The following is a 21,275-nucleotide window of genomic DNA, read 5'->3' as shown; positions in this document are numbered from 1 at the left end:
CCTTTTATCTTCCCAGAGTCTCTTATGGAACTTGCACAGCCAGAGATCCAACCACAAGAGGTAAGATACTACAAGGTAATTTGCTGATTTTGGTTTTTGAGACTTTTATATAGTGTTGTGGTTAGGAGCCGAGGCTCTGGAGCTGGACTGCTTAAGCTTGAAGCCTGGCACTGCAGCTTACTGGCTTAGTGACTTTGGGCAAGATATCTAGCCCAGCTGTGTCTGTTATCCTCATCCATAAAATGGGGATGATAATAATAATGCCCGCCTCATGTGGTTATTGTGATGATTAAAGGAGTTAACTTAAATTCTAAATTACTGAGAATTTGGCCTGGCCCACAATAACTGCTCAAATTTTAGTTGTTATTGTTGTTTTTGGCCCCTGTGTTAGAATTTAAGATGGGTATGATTTTTCTCTCTCCAGAATTTACTCACATTGGTAATCAAAAAGGGCATTTGTTCTCTGAGTCACATTGAAATTAATAGAAGCTGAAAAGAATGAAAGAGGCAAAACCACAATATGATTGATATATAATGGAAACAAAGGAAAGGCTGGAAACATGAGGCTTAAAGTTAAACAGTGTAACTTTGTATAGTTGAACTATCCTCTGCCTTCACGTTTAAGGGAATCAGGTGGGTAGAGTGGTCCTAAGGCGGGCAGAGGTGAAATAATAACCTTGGTAAAAGAGCCTGGATCAAGCAAATGTGGCACCACAACATGCACTTCTTAAAAAAAGTCTTAGGTGAGTCAAACATAGATTGCTATTTTTGAAGTATTGAAGTTTGTATTTCCATTAATTGAGGGAAAAGGAATAGACGAAAAGTAGGACAGTCTTTTCAAGTAGGATAAGGACAGAAGTTAGCACAGTGACTCAGACCAGTGGATGGAGGAACATTAATACAGTTCCATATTCCCCTTAAGGTCTTCCACAAATTTTGTGACTCAAGCACATTTTTTCTCTGGTCTAGTTTCTTAACAGACGCTACATGACGGAAGTAGATTATGCAAGCAAACAAGATGAAGAGCAATCTTGGGAAGCAGATTATGCTAGAAAACCAAATCTCCCTAAGTGTTGGGATATGCCTACTGAACCAGATGGTCAGGAGAAGAAACAGGAGTCCTTCAAGTCCTGGGAGTCTTCTGTTAAGCACCAGGAGGTATCAAAGCCTGCAGTTTCCTTAGAACAGAGGAAACAAGAGATTCCAAAACTCAGGTCCACTCTGCAGGAAGAGCAGAAGAAGCAGGACGTCTCCAAACCCAAGCCAACTCCTAGCCAGTGGAAGCAAGAAACTCCTAAATCCAAAGCAGGATACATTCAAGAGGAACAGAAGAAGCAGGAGACACCAAAGCCCTGGCCAGTTCAGCTACAGAAAGAACAGGATCCAAAGAAGCAAACCCCAAAGTCTTGGACCCCTTCTATGCAGAGTGAACAAGACATCACCAAGTCATGGACCACTCCCATGTGTGAAGAACAGGATTCAAGACAACCAGAGACTCCCAAATCCTGGGAAAACAATGTTGAGAGTCAAAAACACCCTTTAACACCACAATCACAGATTTCTCCAAAGTCCTGGGGGGTAGCTACAGCAAGCCTCATACCAAATGACCAGCTCCTGCCCAGGAAGTTTAATACAGAACCCAAAGATGTGAGTTGATCTGTGTCGGTCTGCTTCTGTCAGTGTAGGCATAAATAAGGAGTTGTGGTAATGATAACTCGTTAGTTGTCTTAAAAAAAAAAATCAACAAAACCCATGTAAATTAATTTATAAAGTATTTCACTTAACTCCTAGAAAATTGTAAGTAGACTTAGTCTGTCTTTTGAGCGTACCCTGAGATGAAATTTTCACAATTAGGGAATATTGCTTAATGCCAGAATTTTAATGATAGGTGACCTCAAAATAGTGGTTAGTTCAGACAAGACCATAAGGTGAACAAGTGGGAAATGTAAATGCATGTCACAGAGTAGGGGACGTGTTACACTGTATCTCGTTATCTTCCTCCTGGCACAAGGGTTACTTTTTCTGACAGAAGTTACATTTTTCTGTATTCTCTTGCTTCCCTCTCACTCATTTGTAGTCACTCTAATTAGCCTGTACTCTTCGAAGAAGGTGTGTGGTGGTTGCAGATATTCCAGTAGTTGGGGAAGGATCTGAATTAGTTCTCTATTTCTGTTTCAAAATAAGAGTTTTCTGGAGATGGAAACTATAGATGTTGTATATTCTGTAATCAGGTTTTAGAGTATGAGATGTAGTTTAAATATAAGGCCTCATTCTGTTGATGATAAATAACCTATTTCAGGAAGATAAGAAGGCTTATAAAAGGGCCAACCCAGTGGTACAGTGGTTAAGTTTGCACTTTCTGCTTCAGTGGCCTGGGGTTCCCCGGTTTGGATCCTGGGTGCAGACCTATGCACTGCTTGTCAAGCCATGCTGTGGCAGGCGTGTCACACATAAATAGAGGAAAATAGGCATGGATATTAGCTCAGGGCCAATCTTCCTCAGCAAAAAGAGGAGGATTGGCAGCAGATGATAGCTCAGGACCAATCTTCCTCAAAAAAAAAAGGCAGGTTAGGGGCCAGCTGGGTGGCACAGTGGTTAAGTGCACACGTTCCACTTTGGCAGCCCAGGGTTCACCAGTTCGGATCCTGGGTGTGGACATGGCATCGCTCGGCAAGCCATGCTGTGGCAGGCATCTCACATATAAAGTAGAGGAAGATGGGCACAGATGTTAGCTCAGGGATGATCTTCCTCAGAAAAAAAAAAAAGGCAGCTTATAATGAATAATTCTTGGATGCAATGCTAGTTAGTGTTTCCTTTTATTAAATTATAAATCATTTACCACTATTTAAATAGAAAGTTGTTACCACCTTGTTTGCTAAGAAATGTGAACTTCTTATCTTCCCAGTGTTCTCCATCTCTCTTAAGTAGTGTTCCTTGCACTTCCATGCCATTTTAGCCAAAGGCCTTCTGATAAATCTTTGATCCTCTAACAATGTGAAAAACATTTTGCTTGGGGAAGTCAAAGCATTGCATTTTATAAATAAATTACCCCTGCTTCAGTTCTACCTTACAGGATGAAAATTTTAGAGTTATTTATTTCCTTTCTTCCTCTTTTTTTCAAGTGCTAATATTAATTTTAGGTTCTTCCTGACCCTGCAGAAGATGGATAGTCTTTTTTCATTAACCAGATATCACACAACAGTAATTGTAATATGACAACTGTTTTGAGAAACTTGTATTTAAAAACCCAATTGAATACCTCAATAAAGCTGTTTAAAAAAACCCAATTTAAAATTCCGCTAGGTATAGCAATGCCGAGCCTTTATGGTACCAGAATATTGATACCACGCTATTTGTTGATTTAAAATCAGGGGTGCTTAGTTGGAAAGGTCAGAACTCATATTTAATTTGCTTTTATGTCACAGACAGCATTATATTGAAGTTGCAAGGTCTTTCAGTGACTGAGAAGACACTTCTCTATATAATACCGTGTTTGTTTATCTGTCTTGCAGTCTCAGCTGTCCCAAACATGACTAAGTACAGTCGAGGGCAAAATAGAGTTCACAGCCGAAAGACTAGATAACGTGAAATTAATCACTAAAGCTCGTACTTTTCTGCTAAAAGAGCTTTTCTTATTTCATTTAGGGTCTCTTAACTCTTACTTTATATGACACTTTTGACAAGCTCAGCTATATGACTTGCCAGTGAATTAGAAGGTGGAGAAGAGGAGCTGATAGGGACAGGGCACACTGACAGCTGTAAGAAGTAGTTATAAACATTAGGTCTAATTCAGGCTGGGCAGCAATCGTAAGCATTTTAACTTGAGGGTTAACCACTTTGTAAATGTCAGTAGCCCCCCAAAGTATACTTTCTTTATAACAAAATATGATAGTTTATTTTCTCAATTCTAGGATGTATATGTATACGTTTTTACATCTTAATGTTTCTGAAAATAGATACATCTTAAAAATGGGATGTATATTTAATATGATAGTAATAATTTTTTCCCTAGAAAAAAACCAAATCATTAGTGTGTCTTAGAGTCAATGGCATCTTATTGAGGACAAGTGATAACTGATGTTTATAATGAAAGAACTTCTTATCAAGGAAGTGCTGTTATTCTGAATCTTCCTTTAAAAAGATGATGTTTTAGAAAGATTTCCGTTAAAGTTGTTCCGAAGGGAAAAAAGTGTTTAAAATTTGTTTAAATTATTTAGAAAATGTATTTATGTGGAAATTCTTTACCTGAGAGAAATCTGGTAAATGAGCATTGTTACGTGTGTTGATTTCATTACGATGTAGTCATAGTCTGAGTGTCCTCGGTAGGCTGTTGAATTCGCACTTCACTCTTATGCGTTGTGGGTTTACTTTGTAGGTGCCTAAGCCTCTGCATCAGTCTGTAGCTTCTTCCTCTGCCCTTCCAAAGGATCCAGTGTTGAGGAAAGAGAAACTGCAGGATCTGATGACCCAGATTCAAGGAACTTGTAACTTTATGCAAGTATGAGTCATTCTTAAATGAGTCTTAAAAATAATATTCCTGGGGCTAGTAGTTTCTGATCAGGAGCATTATAGTGAAGTTGTTAAGAGCTTAGATTCTGGTGTCCAGAATGAGTATGAATCCTGGCTCTGAGAATTTAGGAAGGTACTTAACTCTCTGCCTGTTTCTTTTTTGAAAAATGAGGATAATAGTTCCTATTCTTATATGTTTGGTGAGGAATGAAATGAATTAAACATGTAAAAAGCTTGAAGTGCTCAAATGTTACTGCTGTGGATCCTCAGTAGTTTCTCCTCAGACTGTGCGACACTGCTCTATGCTTGGTATTCGGGTAGGTGCCATTTCATTCATGAAATTCTGTTACAGAGTTTCAGAGCAGTATAATATTACTGAGGGATGAAGTAGACAAATAAGATATTTTTGTGTGGTAAAAAGATCTTGAACTTTGGAATTAGACCTGCATTGTATCATGTTTCTACCATTCACCAGCTGTATAATTTGTGACAATTTATTTAGCCTCCAACTCTGTACTTATTTGTAAAATGAATGAATTGCTTGCTCCTTCAGATTATTTGAAGATAAAGAACTAAAATGATCACTGCAAGGGTGTAGTTGAAGTACTCAAAATGCTGGAAGCATTTCTGGGAGAACCAAGATGGGCGGATGGGAGAAGAGAGTGACTTCTCATCATGAAAACGTTTCAGAGCACGAGCTGGTTTAGTGGTTGAGATAAAATAATTAGACCCTCTCATTGCTTGGGTATAATAAAATAAGAGTTCAGTCTACACGAGGATTAATGCTTGTGTTTAAGACCTGAGGTCTGGAGTTTTCTTTTCCAAGTTAGGCCTTGGAATTATGAGTATAGTTTTAACATGATGCAACTTAACAGTTTGACAGTTACTTTAGATTTTATTTTTAACTCAATTTCTTCTCCTGTAAAGACTAAGTTATTACGTTATTAATATCTTGAGTTAGTTATTAGCTAGATTTCTGTAGCTTATAATCAATGGGCAATATCATGAATAATGGTAATAGCTTTAAAATGAATAATCTTTGTTTCTACTCATTTAAAATCTTGTCCTTAGGAATCTATTCTGGATTTTGACAAACCTTCAAGTGCAATTCCATCGTCACAGCCGCCTTCAGCTGCTCCAGGTAGCCCAGTAGGTATGTAATCATTCTTAAGACTTGGAACAAACAGCTGTAGGTCTCACAGTTGTTTCTTTTATGAATAATTTTACTCTAAATATTTTAAGGGTTAAAGTATGCCTATGTGTTAATTTATTCTGAAGGTATCTATATGTTATCAGAGTTATGTATGGGTAAATTACCATTAGGATATTAGTATACTTAACTGACCTGTTTGCATTTTAGAGTAAGTTTCCAAATGGGTGAGTGGAAATGTGCAAGAGCTGTTTTTGCAATTCTTTCTGTTCTTCTTGGAGTGAATTCTGACTAGAACTTGCTTGACTTCTTTTGACTCTACAAATCTAGTGTTGAGGCTTTTGGATCCTAACTCTGAGTGAAATGACCTCAGTGATATTTAGTACACTGATTAGCACAGTGTCTAACGCTGGAGCCTCGGTTTGAATCTGGTTTTATGCTTCAATCTTTAGGCTTTTGCTCTATGCTGGTCTATCTCGGGTCCAGGAGTGACGTAATCAAAGCCATAGTCCAGCTGTAGTGAGCAGTATACACCAACTGGAAGATTGGTGCAGTAATTCCTGGGTGCAATAAGGAGAATAGAGAGTACTTAACAAAAGTGATAGACATTAATAAGGAGAAACCAAACCGAAGCTATGTAATTGAAAAGTATATCAATATACATGATCAAAGAAAAAAAAAACACAGAGGAGACGGATGAGCCAGCTAAGACTTACTTAGAAACTTGAAACTTAAGTATATCAGTTAATTACTATTCATGATAGCTCCGATTTTTATCTTCCAGATTACTATTTCCAGTTATTTTTGAAAGTCATAGTTCCTTTCTTTTGGAAACCTTGAAATGCTGCTTTTGCCCATTTAACCTTAAGAAATCATTATGTATCACAGATGGAACTAGTGTTCTATTCTTCTACAATCCTCCCTGACTCTTTTAGAGCTCTCACAGAAAGATCTTGATGGACTTGAGACCTCGTCCTTCCAGCCCCTGGCTTTCTTTGTAAAGTGTAAACTTTAGTTTCCGCCCAGTTGATATGCATAAATTTTTCTCTTCCCTCGGTTGTTTACTGTTGATTTCACTCTCTGCAGCATCTACAGAACAAAATGTATCCAATCAAAGCGATTTTCTTCAAGAGCCATTACAGGTAACGTCTCCAAATTAATCTTTCCTTTACTCTTCTTTGCTCTTCAGGGAAGAAACTTTTGCTTTGGCAAGAATGATCAGACTTAGTGAATCTAATATGTCCTGCTGAATTACTCACAGTGTTCTAAGGTTATCTGGTTTCTTAGATTAAGTACAACTGGTCCTCAAAAGATTCCTTAATGACCAGAGGGAAGATATCTGTTGTAATAGAGACTGTTGGCTAACTTTAGTAGGGAAAGAGCAAGCCTGAAGAATGCACAGTTACCTTGTCTGGGAATTTTACTTTGCTATTGAGCTACTTAAGTTGCCCTGCGTGTCCGCGCAGTAAAGGGTCTAAAGAAAGAGACTAAGTTTGTTTAACCCATGGTTAGCCAGTCCCCGCCCCCCAACCCCCACCATGTAATAGTTAACATTCTGAGGAACTAATTTTCACAGAACACACCTAGAGATATAAAGGGACTCGCTCATTGAGCTCTCTAAATGCCGCAGTGCATTTCCTTCAATAGTAAGTTCAAAGTTTGCTAGTTTTCTGGTCATTTCCTTTTTAAAACAACTGCTCAGGATCCCTCTGTAAACCTTATGGCAATTTTCTTAACAGTAGCTGCTTTGACAGTAGGTTCAATATTTTGACCAGGTGGTTCAACAGTTGTTGCCTTCCCTTCCAAAAACTTCTGAGTAAATACCGTTTGTTTACAGTGATTTATATTTAGTTTGATAAGGTGTGGCTCAATTTTCAAAATGTATTTGTCGAGCAAGGTCCCTCACCCCACTCACTGCTGTAGCTAAAAAGTTCCGTTTTACCTGTTTCGGCTATTAGGGATTTACACGAGGCTTTCAAGTGACAAGTTAAATGATTTTTGAAAAGCTACTGGTCTAATTTAGTACTTGTACAAGCAGGCCTGTGGATGGCTGCATCAGAATCACTCGGTTACTTTAATAAAAATATATATTCCTAAGTATCACTTTAGACCTGTTGGTTCAGAATTTCCAGGGCTGTTATCTAGTCACCTATATTTTTAATAAGCTCCCTGGGTGAATCTGCACATCTGTTTTTTGGAACCGCTGGTCTCCAACATCATGTTTACTCACCAATTCTTAAAACCACCTCCAGCTGGGGCTGGCCCCGTGGCTGAGTGGTTAAGTTCGCGCGCTCTGCTGCAGGCGGCCCAGTATTTCGTCGGTTCGAATCCTGGGCACGGACATGGCACTGCTCGTCAGACCACGCTGAGGCAGCATCCCACATGCCACAACTAGAAGGACCCACAATGAAGAATATACAACTATGTGCCGGGGGGCTTTGGGGAGGGAAAAAAAAGGAAAAAATAAAAAAAAAATCTTTAAAAAAAAAAAAAAAAACCACCTCCAGCTGGTCTATTTAAAGAGCAATAAGTTGGAAGCAAGAACTACCATAACTTCCAGATAAATACTAAAGAATGTGTCTTTATCTTTTTTGTTGTTAAATGAAGCTTTTAACTAAAGTTCAGAAGTCTTTTAAGTCTTAACTATCAAGTGGCCTGAGTTGCCTGAACTTAGTATTTGTGAATCTTTCTGTGGCAAGACTCCCCACAACAGCCAGTCCCACTTATTTTGGGCAGTTGTCTCATTATTTTAATTAGAGGGGCAGAAGAAAGGCCTAGTTTTAGAAACACATCAATCTCATAATAGTTCTAATATTTTGGCCAAATCTAAATTATACCTATTTATTTAGGTATATAAAATATTCTAAAGGATTTCAAAATTTTTTTCCCATAAGATTGTTTTTTTTAACTTGGTCCCTGTCTCCTTTCCAGGAAGTGGCATATCATGATGACCCCTTCTAGAAGGTCACTGAAACATAACTGCTCTGATATTTGGTTACTATTAATTAGTTCCCAATTCACCCCTTTTATCACTTGGACTCTGAAAACCATATCCAAGCATTTACATACAAGGAGTAGATTCACTGACTGCTTGATTTTTATGGGTCTCTCTCTTATATTGTGCCACAGAATTCCTTCCTAGCCACTCTTAGTTTTTTATTGATTACAGTTGTTATAGCCTTAGTTCCTACTGTGCTTTCTCCCAATTTTTAATTTATACATATTATTAGCTTCGTTTTTTGGTTAGAATTTTGGTGCCATTGTGTTTTAGGTGGAGGTTATCCTTTCTATTTATACTACTTCTACCTACCTCTTTAAGAGACTGAGAACACTTAGAGTAAAAGCATAGTTGTTATGATCCCTGGCAGAGCTGTGCCTAGAGTGTTAAATGTACCCTGAGCTCGTCTTCCAGTGAACTGTATTGGGTGCCAGATGGAAAATCTGGCCCTTGGTTTCCAGGGCCAAGAATCTTGATAAGTGAGGATGCGATTAGATATGTAGCTTTGGTGACCAGGCCGGGAAAGGCAATGTAGCTGACTGCTTGGGTTTGAATCTCAGCTCTGCCACTTAATTTTAGTGTGATCTTGGATCAGTTACTTAACCTTGCTTTGCCGCTATCAGATTGTCAATCAAATGGGGATAGTTGTACCAACCTCATAGGGGTATTTTTAGGATTAAATGTATTAATACATGTGAAGCGTTTCACATAGTATTTGGCACTAGTGAGTGCTCAATAAGAGTAACATTTTAAGGAGCCCAGGGTCCGAGAAATACGAAGTGAACCAAATGTGCCTTTTACAATGTTTTGTATCTTCCTGTGTCTAGGCTGCTTCTTCTCCAGTTACTTGTAGCTCAAATGCTTGCTTGGTTACTACCGATCAGGCTTCTTCGGGATCTGAAACAGAGTTTAGGACCTCAGAGACTCCTGAGGTAAAGAGAGACCAATTGTCTTAATTTCTTTTCTGTCTTAAAGAATAGCAGAACCAGCTTATCTTATGAATTACAGGCATGATCTGTTGACTGATTTAGCATTTCTACTTTGCTAATGTATTGCTTTCTGTAGATGTTGTAGTCCGAAAACTTATGCGGGTAACTTTATTGTGACTTTGCCGTACAAGCAGACTTAATAGTGTGTTACCTTATGAGCGCAAGAAATACGTCCAAATTGCTGATGCCAAGAAGGATGAAAAGCTCTGAGTAGGGTTAGGTCAAGTTTCTTGCTATATTTATATTGAAAGAATCATTACAAGAAAAATCTTTTCATCCATATAGCTGAAGACTCAGTAACTTCATAGTGTTAATATTAGCACTGACTCAATTGGAATGACTTGCACTCTCTTTTTGGCTAATTTTGTCAAAAGCATTTTGACAGTATTATGTTTGTGCTTTCAATTCTAAAGTGATAATTTTTGCTAAGTTTGAGCAAATCCTTGAGATAGATATAGCAAGATAAAATGATTTTTTGGATTAATTTAGCAGCTGTTATGTTTTACTCTTTTGTTAACTATTATGCAAGAATATGTATTCATTATAAAATATAAGAATGTAGATGAGCATTAGTCCTTATGGTGCTGACTTGGTCTGAATTGAAATTACTTGGTTCCTCCTTTCAAGAAGAGGAGGTGTTTCTGTTCAAGTGAGTCACAGCTATCTGCTTCATAATCTGATTGGCGCTGATTTTAGCTATCTTTTTAAGCCTTTGGATTTATATTCTGTTATATCGAGGCCTTGCTTATTCTCTTAAATAGTAATTATTTAAAATAGATCAGGTTTGGTTTTCTTTTTTAGGCAGCTGACTTAGAAATCCACTAATAAGACTTTAAAATAGAGAAAAATTAACACTGACTAAGCAACTAACCGAAAGTTTTTCTTAAGCCTAATTCTTCTGTATAAATTTGGAATGATATTAGATTCTTAACTGGAAAATACCATTTCATGGTTTGAAAAGGACTGGGTGCTCATAAAAGTTCAGTCCCTCATCTGATTAATAGTAAGACTCTCTCACTTAGTCAGCAAGCTGTGCAAAGCAAATGCTGGTGTGCATCCTCAGCAGTTGAGATTTGAAATTGTAAGCAAAAGCTATTCTCTTGCATTCCTGTGTCCAAATGTCATCCTATAGAACTTGCTGACTGATGCCAGTCTGGGGTTTAGTGTAAGTTAACTGCTTGTTATATGGCAGGTGGTTGGCTGATGCTGCATTTCTCCTCCCCAGGCAGCAGTTCCCCCAAGCAAGCAACCGTCTTCACTAGCTTCTCCAAATCCTCCCCTGTCAAAGGGCTCTGAACAGGGCTTCCAGTCACCTCCAGCGAGTAGTAGTTCAGTAACCATTAACACAGCGCCCTTTCAAGCCATGCAGACAGTGAGTATGAAACGGTCAATGGTGATTGCAGTTCATTATTCCTGTTAAAAAACCATTGTTTCTCTTACATCCATTTTTGAGTACTATGTGAAAAAATTTGCCTTTTTTGTTACTCTTATTTGGGCTGGTAGAATTTGCATTTGTCCAATGGAAATATTGTTTGTGGCAAAAGAGTATTATATCCAGAGCCTCAAGAATTTTGCATGGATATATTATCAGAGCACTTTCCCCTCTCTGAAAATTAGTAGCAGGCAAAGCCGAGGACTCATATTAAACAAATGAAATGTGTGGGTGAGAAACATAATTTTCTATAAATTGTTTAATGTAACACTAACATTACTAATATCACACTAATGATGTTCCATAGCATCAATGACCTGAAATACAGGACACGTACTTGGTGGTTCTGTCATTGTTGAAACTTTCTTTTGATTTCATCTTGATCTCATGCTGGTTTTTGGAGAATAGTTCAGATTTGTGTGGTATTTTGAATTACATATTCTTCTACAAATTGCAGTTTAAAACTTTTTTTAAGGTAATATTACAACTAGGTTTGTATATTTCTTCTCTAAACACAGAATAGTATAAACACAGTTCTTTAAAAAAAAAAAACAAAAAGTCTTAGCCAATAAGTACCTTTCCCAATGGTGCTTAATGTCCCACTCCAGGTACTTTTGAATGATGGTGGGGCCAGTGGAGTGGCAGTGGAAAGCAGGCACAGTGCAAGGAGACAAGCTGGTGAATTCAGACACCTGCATTCACTCATCTCGTCACTTCCTGCTTGGCCACTTAAAACAGCTTAGTTTCCTGGCTCTTTCCCTCTTTTTTGGCAATCCTGCACAGTATTGCCACATTGGTTTTGCTAACTTTTTCTTATTCCTAATTAAAAGCAAACAGTAGTCCATTAAGTGAAATTGAAAGTACTTTGCCTGACAATAACTTTTGAAGTTTGGTATAAACTGCCAGACAAGTCTCCTGGGCTTGCCTTGTACAATCTTATCATAATACCTTTTTTGCTCATTCTAGTCTTCTCTACCTGGTTGAATCCTGTCCAGTACAAATCGGTTCTTGTTTGTTCGTTCGTTCATTCATTCATTCAACAAACAGGTAGCTAGGAAGCCAGGTGCTATTCTTAATCAGTGGGGTTGTAGCAATGAAAAAGAGATCAGTCTTTCTGCTCAAGAAGCTTATGTTTTGTTATAGAGGGAGGAGGGCTAGAGAGAAAAATATTTATAGATATAATACATCAAGTGCTATGTGTTGTGAAGAAAAATGAAGTAGGATAAGGGGGCTAGAGAGTAATAGAAGTGCTATTTGATAGACAGTGGCCAGGCTCTGGACAGGTCATTTGCCTACCATATAGTAGAAATTCAGTAAATGGCAAATTTTTTCATTCATGTTGAGTTTTTGAAAAAGTGCCCTCTTCCCTTATTTAGCTTTCCTTCTCAGTAAGCATTATTATGGTAGCATAATAGCAGCAAGATGAATTTTTGTACTTGGGTTTGAATTCTGTCAGAAATCAAATGGAAATTTTCTTTTCACTGTGGTAAGATATGTATAATATAAAATTTACCATTTTAACCATTTTTAAGTGTATAGTTCAGCGGCATTAAGTACATCCACAGCGTTCTACAACCATCACCACCATCTGTTTATAGAACTTTTTCTGTGCAAGTTCCTGAACAGAAACTCTGTACCCGTTAAACAATAACTCCTCGTCCCTCCCTCTCCCAGCCCTTGGCAGGCTCTCTTCTACTTTTTGTCTCTGAATTTACCTATTCTAGGTACCTCATATAAGCAGAATGACAATATTTGTCTGTTTGTGTCTGGCTTGTTTCACTTAGCATAATGTTTTCAAGGTTCATCCATGTGGTAGCGTGGATCACAATTTCGTTCCTTTTATGGCTAAATAATATTCTGTTGTACTTATATGTCACATTTTGTTTATCCATTCATCTGTTGATGAACACTTGGGTTGTTTTCACCTTTTGGCTATTATGAATAATGCTGCTTTGAACGTTGGTGTACAAATATTTATTGGAGCCTCTGCTGTCAGTTGTTTTGGGTGTATACCTAGTGGTGGGATTGCTGGATCATATGGTAATTCTATGTTTAGCTCTTTGAGGAACTGCTATACTGTTTTCTGTAGTGTCTGCACCGTTTTACATTGCTACCAGCAATGCACGAGGTTCCAGTTTCACCACATCCTCACCAACACTTAGGTTTTCTGTTTTTTGATAATAGCCATCCTAATGGGTATGAAGTAATATCTCATTGTGGTTTTGGTTTATATTTCCTTAATGACTAATGATGTTGAACATCTTTTCATGTGCTTATTGCCCATTTATCTTCTTTGGAGAAATGTCTGTTCAAGTCCTTTGCCCATCAAATAGAAGTTTTTGAATGTTGCAGAGTTTTGCAGGATGTTACCCTTAATCATTTTCTATGAAACTGCACAAATGACTCAGTGTACCCTTGTCTTTTAAGGTATTTAATGTTAATGCACCTCTGCCTCCACGGAAAGAACAGGAAGTAAAAGAATCCCCTTATTCATCTGGCTACAATCAAAGTTTTACTACAGCAAGTACACAAACACCACCCCAGTGCCAACTGCCAGCTATACACGTAGAACAGACTGTCCTTTCTCAAGAGTCTGGTAAGATCTTTCATACGGTATTTTGAAGACCTAGACGACAGCTAATTGAATGCAAAGCTAGCCTGTAGTGACACTTTTAGAGGTTCTCTCCTGAATAGTTAGCATTGTCTCTTCACATGTTCAAGTGTTAAGAAATACTTAATGCCCTTTCCTCTGTTTAGTTAAGTTCACTTATTAATTTTAACTTCTGTAGGGGTAGAACTTAGATGGTTGATTTAACCTTAAAGTAGGCTCATATTTTAAATCTGGTCACTTTGGTTCCCATTGATGGTGATAAAGGTAGACAGGGCGCTATCTGGCTGCTTTTATGAAGTTTGTGAAACCATTCTGTTAAGTCGTTTAGTACAGACAGGTGGCTATCTGGCTTTTTCTCTTTTCTTCCCTCTTACAACAAAAGCAGTGATTAATGAGAAGATAGAACTAGGGTGCTTATTCCGCTGTTTGCTTAGAGACGGGAGACTATTTTGTTCTCTCTTGCTATTCTAATACATGAAAGAATAGGGAATTTTATAGTTACTTCCTAATTTAAGAAGCACTTGTAGATTTTTAGTGTTGTTGTTTCAGACCCCTGTTGAGTTTTCTAAAATTTAATCCTGAGCAGATGAATTGAGTGTTCTGGGTACTTGGTTATTCCCAAGAGGTAGTAAATGTAAATCCCTGGAGCTCGCCACAAGTGACCTCATTCTGTTCTCACCTGTACTGTGAAAACATAAGGCAGGTGATTTACATAAAGAATATTTTTGTCATATGCCTTCTCAATTATAGTATTAATTAAAATTCATTATCTTTTACTCCTTGATCTGGAATATTTAGCCTCTTTTTTTCTTTAATTGTGGTAAAATATGCATAGCATAAAATTTACCATTTTAACCATTTTTATGTGTACGGTTTTGTGGCATTACATTCATCCAGATTGTTGTGCAGCCATCACCACTATCCATTTCTGGGACTTTTTTTGTCTTCCCCAACTGAAACTCTAACCATTTAAAACTAACTCCCCATTCCCCTCTCTCTCCAACCCTGGGCAACCACTTCTACTCTGTCTCTAAGAATTTGACGACTCTAGGTACAGTCAAGTGCTGCGTAACGAACCACATTTTGGCCAACGACGGACCACCTAGATTAGTGCCATATAGCCTAGCGGTGTAGTAGGCTATACCATCTAGGTTTGTGTAAGTGCACTCCGTGATGTTGGCACGAGGAAATTGCCTAACGATGCATTTCTCAGAATGCGTCCCCATTGTTAAGCAACACATGACTGTACTTACCTTATGTAAGTGGAATCATATAATATTTGTCCTTTTGTGACTAGCCTATTTCACTCAGCAAAATGTCTTCAAGTCTCATCCATGTTGTAGCGTGTGTCAGAATTTCCTTCCTTTTTATGATAATCTATTACTTATATAGAGAGAGATGTGGATCTGGGTCTGGGTCTAACCTCTCTCTCTGTGTATACATACATATACATAGCACCTGTTTTCTTTCTAAAGGGAGAAAATTATATTAAAGGTTTTGCTATACACTGACTTTTAAGTATAAATAATATTTATTACCATTTAACTCTTGGACTCTAAAACTGTTTCCTTAAGCAGCAAGTTATCCTGATGGAACTATTCAAGTAAGCAATGGTAGCCTTGCCTTTTACCCAGCACAGACGAATGTATTTCCCAGACCCTCTCAACCATTTGTCAATAGCCGGGGATCTGTTAGAGGATGTACTCGTGGTGGGAGATTACTAACCAATTCGTATCGGTCCCCTGGTGGTTATAAAGGTATGCTTTGAATAAATTTAATTATACTGAATTATTTTGTCTATATATTTACTTGACTCAAAGTATTTTTGCTTTGTTCCTTTTTGTAGTTGCCATTTATAATGTAGTAGAGAATTCCCTATTTCTGCAAAATACAGTATTTTTAGTATACTTATCATCTATAATAAAGGAACTTTTTTGTATGAAAAACACATTGATCCTGTGACTTATTGAAGTGAAAAGTTGAGTGTCTTGTTTTTCCAGGGATGAATTTTGGTTTTCATATTTGAAGAATTTCTTTCTTTTGTTAATTGACATGACTGCTTAAAATATGTTATAATGAGACAATGCCCATTTTCTAGTTATCTGTCTATAAGAGTGTATCCCAGATGAAAACATAAACTTTGAGACTATAATTGTGTTAGTCTTAAATTTTAGATATGGTTCCAGTATTCTCATCACTACTTGGTATCAGCAAAAGTACTCAAGACAGAGGCCTTGACTGCCTCACTGCCCTCCCACCGCCCCTCCCACACCCACCTGCATCCCAGCAATAGTGAATTTCTGCATAGAAATTTCTAAAATATTCTACATGTGTTAGTGATATTTTACAAATGTTTGTTTTATTGTGGAAGCAATATTAGTAGAGTTTGCTTAAAGAAGGCAGAAATCTAATGATATTATGGGATCAATTTAAATTTTAAAGTGGTATAGAATTAACTATTTAAAAGTTTAGTATAATTTTGCCCATAATTTTATCTAAGTTGTTTGTTTATTAGGTTTTGATAATTATAGAGGACCTCCTTCGATCTCCAATGGGAATTATAGCCAGCTACAGTTCCAAGCTAGAGAGTATCCTGGAACATCTTATTCCCAAAGGGTAAGAATATTTGTCACAGTTGTTAAGCTGGGGATTAAACTTTAGCAGAGTCATAATTTGTTTTGTATAAGGCACTCATAGTTTTAGAACTGCTTGTAAGTACTATAGAGAGTTGAGTTGGAAGCTTTTCCAATAACTCAAGGAGGATAAATGATAACTACCCTTAATACAGAACTTTGAAGGTCTTAAGGACTGTATTAATGAAGTTGTTCGCGTTAACTCATTTACCTCCCCCCATAAAAGAAACTGGGGTTCAGAAATAAGTTAAATAACGTGTCTAAGGTCATTCAGCAAGTAAATGGTAGAACTAAGTTAGATGCAAGTTTCTTAACTCCAGAGCCCGTGATCCTAACTCTTCTATATTGCCTTCAATTTAACTTTTCTAGATAGGAGTACAGCAAAGCCCTTTTTTATAAGTTTAATTTATGTCTATTCTGATTTGAATGGCTCAGCAGATTTTCTTAACTACGTATGATAGAAGACCAATAGGAGGATGTTAGACATTCCACTGTAACAAAACCTTGGGAACTCCCTGTCATTGGTCACGTGTGGATATGAATTTATACTGCATCAGCATTTTCAGTTTTGAAGTTTTACAAGCATTTAAATATATATATGGCATCATACTGAGTTCTGTTAGTAACGTATAAAGTTACCTGTACTTGAAGAGCTTAGTTACATGAGGTAAGATAGACGTCTGTATAGAGGCAGTATTGAAAAGGGGTGAAGAATACACCTTGGAGACCACACCAAGTCACCTGTATGACTCGGGTTTGACTCCTGATTTCACCACTTCTCTTGTTGTGTGACCTTGGACATATTACTTAAACTTTCTGAGCTCTAGTTCCTCATCTGTTAGATGAAGACTCATCTGTTAAAGTTACTCATCTTACTCTGAAGTGTTGTGAGGATTACTTTCTGAGATATTCTGAGGATTAAATGAACTAATATGTATAAGTGCTGAGCACCATGATGCCAGATGTCTATCAAGCATGCTAATACTAGCTGTTAGTACATGGTCCTCAGGTACCGAGTGTGCAGGCAGTGCATTGATTAATAGAGACTTCAGTAGTGGAGCTATCTGTCCTTAACACCAATGTGCTGGTGTTTTTGTGTGCTCCTTTAAATTTCTTCCTGAGGAAATAGAAGATCCTAATAACAGTGGTAGCTGTTGGGAAGAGGGCTAGGCATCTGAGCTAGGAGACTTTATTATATTTATTGCATACTTGTTCTGTTTAAATCTTTTATTACATGTATTAATCTAATTACACTAATAATTCTTTTCATGAGTTGTATGGAGGCTGACTTTCACCACACTTGGGAGTCAGTTTGAAACGTTGCCTCTTGAAGATTTTTTCTTGAAGATCTTAGATTACATTTCCAGGCAATAATGCATTCATACTATATAATTCTTATCAAGTCCTCTGTCAAAACCAAACCAAACCAAACCCTAACATAGTTTGTAATTGTCTCCACAGTTTGGTTTAAAATTGAGCAAGATTGAAAAAGTCTGTGTTCTTGCTTTATTCCCTCCTTTTGTATTGAGATGACAGAGGACCATGGCACATTTCTGAATTTCTATCACTCTCTGGAATTGTATCTTTTGTATAGTGTTGTCTAGATGCTTTATTGTTTTTGCAAGTATTAACATATCTAAATGGTTAAGTTAATTAACAGAATCAAGTATTGCTGTTGTTGCCTTTGCTTTGTTTTTCCTGGTGTTTGGAGACATCTGAGCTTCTTTGCTGCTGGAGAAGCCAAATAAAGGGCTAAGTGGACTTTAATCTTACAAATTTACCAGCCAGTAATTCTGGGTAATAACTAATTATTGTCTTGCATGTTTGATGCCAAGGTAAATATTATGTGTTCATTTTAGGATAATTTTCAGCAGTGTTACAAGCGAGGAGGGACATCTGGCGGTCCTCGGGCAAATTCAAGAGGTGAGGATAATTAACTGAGTAGTTTACCTACCCAGAACATACCTCTAGATCTTTCTTCATCTTCTGTCACGTTCTCCCCGAAGTACGTTGTTTGCAGCATTTATCTTTTGAGGTGTTCAGTTGCTTCAGTGTAGTACTGAAGATCTGAGGAAGGTATTAGACTACGAGAAAGGCTGTGCAAATCACTTGTCAATTTAATTAGAAGTGTGTGTGTGTGTTTTTAAAAATTTGCTTGACACTGGAGCATAATTTGACCTGAGACATATTATGCTGACTTCAAATAGTTTCATGTGATGTTTCAGGATTATGGTTTTTGTAATAATGGGCACTTCTAGATACTCCAGTGTCATGACATTGATAGATAGGAATAAGCAACAATTAAGACACAATGACTTGAAACAAAAGCAGGATACTTGTAGTACTTCTTAAAATGTAACTACTAAAAGATTCAGGGTAACTGAGAAAATCAAGAATTACCGAAGATTAGCTTTGTCACAGGAAAACAGAATTTTTTTCATTTTAAGAAAGTCACCAATATTCTCATTGCCTTTGCTTTATATTGCATATATATATATGTATATACTCATATATATATATATGCTCGTATATATATGAGCAGTGTTTTTGAACAGTACTGAAAGCATTAAAATGTCATGGCATCACATTAACTTGGAAATAAAGAACAAGCATTCATCATGGGGAGAGGTCTTTGAATGGCTAGTGGCTAGTAGTTCTAAAAGTTGGTTCTTTTATGTTACCTCAGTTTTCTTGAGTCCTTCTACATTAGATACTTTGAGTAGATTTATCACTGAGGAATTAAGAACTGAGTGAGAACTATGGGAGAAAGATAAATAAAAAGAGAGTTCAAACCTGGGCTTTAGACTTTGCTAACCTTAACTAGTGGTAAGTTATCTAAACTTTGGAGCCCTCATTTTCTTAATCTTAAAAAAAAGGCTACTAGACAAGATCATCTAGGTCCCTTCTGCCTTTAGAATAGTAATAGAAAAGCCTTTTACCAGAAAAATCTAGAAGAGTGTACTGCAGCTATACTTTATTGTTTTTTTTTTGGAATTTACTATAAAATGTACCTTTATCTGTGTTTCAGTAGCCGACTAATGTTAAATATTGTGTTCAAAGCTAACTGCTTCATTATGAGAAACTCACTGTTGCTAATAAAACAGCAGGGTGGAGTGATTCTTCTCAGGTGAGCAGCCCAGAAAGAGACAACGAAACCTTTAACAGTGGTGACTCTGGACAAGGAGACTCCCGTAGCATGACCCCTGTGGATGTGCCAGTGACAAATCCAGCAGCCACCATACTGCCAGTACACGTCTATCCCCTGCCTCAGCAGATGCGAGTTGCCTTCTCAGCAGCCAGAACCTCTAATCTCGCTCCTGGAACTTTAGACCAACCTATTGTGTTTGATCTTCTTCTGAACAACCTGGGAGAAACTTTCGATCTTCAGCTTGGTAGATTTAATTGTCCGGTGAATGGCACTTATGTTTTCATTTTTCACATGCTAAAGCTGGCAGTGAATGTGCCACTGTATGTCAACCTCATGAAGAATGAAGAGGTCTTGGTATCTGCCTATGCCAATGATGGTGCTCCAGACCACGAAACTGCTAGCAATCATGCGATTCTTCAGCTCTTCCAGGGAGACCAGATATGGTTACGTTTGCACAGGGGAGCCATTTATGGAAGTAGTTGGAAATACTCTACGTTTTCAGGCTATCTTCTTTATCAAGATTGAAAGTCAGTTCAGAATTGACAATAAAAGGATGGTGTTCTAATTAGTGGGATTAAAGAAAAAGTAGTCCTTGCCCTTGCAACTGATTGGTTTAGGAAAATATTTTCATTCCTAGAGGAAGGAGAAGGTCCTTACTTTTTTGTTTTCCTCCCCAAGGTGAAAAATTTCAAGCTGAATGACCATTAGCACTAATCTGGCACTTTATAAATTGTGATGTAGCCTCGCTAGTCAAGCTGTGAATGTATATTGTTTGCACTTAACCCTTAACTGTATTAACGTTCAGCTTACTAAACTGACTGCCTCAAGTTCGGGCAAGTTATAATGCCTTGTTGTGCCTCAATAAAAAAGTTATCTGCACCTTCAGTGTTCTTATTTGATTAAACGTTTAGTTGAGAGGTAAAATATCTAATTTACAGTATTCATCACTGATAACTCTTGAATGGGTATTTATTCATGAGTTCATGCTATTATTTTAAAATAAGCCTTTTATATATAACAGCTCCTTTTAGAGTTACTTTTCTCTGATATTTACATGTCATTCATCAGGCGATTTCATCTGTTTTCAATTAGCCAAATCACATATTCTCCTTGAAGCTGTTTTGTGGTAGGGCACGTGCTGTCCTTTAGTTAGCTGTCTTCAAGTACCTACCACATGTGTGATAATATAGGATACAATAAGAGATACACAGGTAGTACTACTGGTCCGCCATCAGTAAGTCTTACATTTTGTAGTGGATTCTCAATTTAATTTGAGTGGGCAAAATGTTTAATCATTGGAAAGCATAGTTCTGTGGTCAGGTAATGCTGTGTCTGAGTCCTTGTTCTGCTCCTGGCAAATTATTTTACCTCTAAGATCTCTATTTAGTAACTGATCTTGGGCAAGTTATCTTACCTCTAAGATCACTGTTGTTGTTTTTTTTTTTTTAAGACTGTTTCCCCAAATGTAAATTGGCGATGATGATAGATCAACCTCAGAGGGCAGTTGTGAAGTTCGACTGAGACTAGATCTAGGGCTGGCCCAGTGGCATAGTGGTTAACTTCATGTGGTCCACTTCGGTGGCCTGGGGTTTGCAGGTTCGGATCCCGGGCTTGGACCTAGCACTGCTTGTCAAGCCATGCTATGGCAGCATCCCACATAAAATAGAGGAAGATGCACACAGATGTTAGCTCAGGGCCAGTCTTCCTCACAAAGAAACAAAACAATGTATCTAAAAGAGTTAACACAGTGCCTGGCACATAAGCATGTAAGAAGTGTTAGATGCTTGATGGTTTTTTCTCATGCT

General features: G+C 37.6%; 1 protein-coding gene across 22 annotated transcripts in view; it reads left to right on the top strand.

The window, feature by feature from the left end:
- Positions 1 to 20,349, top strand: part of CAPRIN2 (caprin family member 2) — a 41,545-nt gene extending 21,196 nt beyond the window's left edge. For 2 of the 22 annotated variants that reach the window (XM_070495134.1, XM_014868771.3), the window contains 12 exons: positions 17 to 60; positions 970 to 1,647; positions 4,376 to 4,498; positions 5,581 to 5,662; positions 6,746 to 6,801; positions 9,485 to 9,589; positions 10,872 to 11,018; positions 13,506 to 13,674; positions 15,264 to 15,446; positions 16,205 to 16,305; positions 18,182 to 18,245; positions 19,427 to 20,349. In XM_070495134.1, the coding sequence (XP_070351235.1) occupies positions 17 to 60; positions 970 to 1,647; positions 4,376 to 4,498; positions 5,581 to 5,662; positions 6,746 to 6,801; positions 9,485 to 9,589; positions 10,872 to 11,018; positions 13,506 to 13,674; positions 15,264 to 15,446; positions 16,205 to 16,305; positions 18,182 to 18,245; positions 19,427 to 19,995 (2,321 nt within the window). In that variant the 3' untranslated portion in view covers positions 19,996 to 20,349. Of the gene's footprint in view, positions 1 to 16; positions 61 to 969; positions 1,648 to 4,375; positions 4,499 to 5,580; positions 5,663 to 6,745; positions 6,802 to 9,484; positions 9,590 to 10,871; positions 11,019 to 13,505; positions 13,675 to 15,263; positions 15,447 to 16,204; positions 16,306 to 18,181; positions 18,246 to 19,382 lie in introns of all 22 variants that reach the window. The other 20 variants (XM_044775289.2, XM_044775291.2, XM_044775286.2 and 17 more) reach the window with 20 other exon arrangements.
- The last annotated feature ends 926 nt before the right edge of the window (positions 20,350 to 21,275 follow it).

Source organism: Equus asinus, chromosome 22 (assembly GCF_041296235.1).
Source record: "Equus asinus isolate D_3611 breed Donkey chromosome 22, EquAss-T2T_v2, whole genome shotgun sequence".
Lineage (NCBI taxonomy): Eukaryota > Metazoa > Chordata > Mammalia > Perissodactyla > Equidae > Equus > Equus asinus.
Note: the sequence above shows the minus strand (reverse complement) of the source record. Positions and strands in the feature narration are given on the sequence as shown.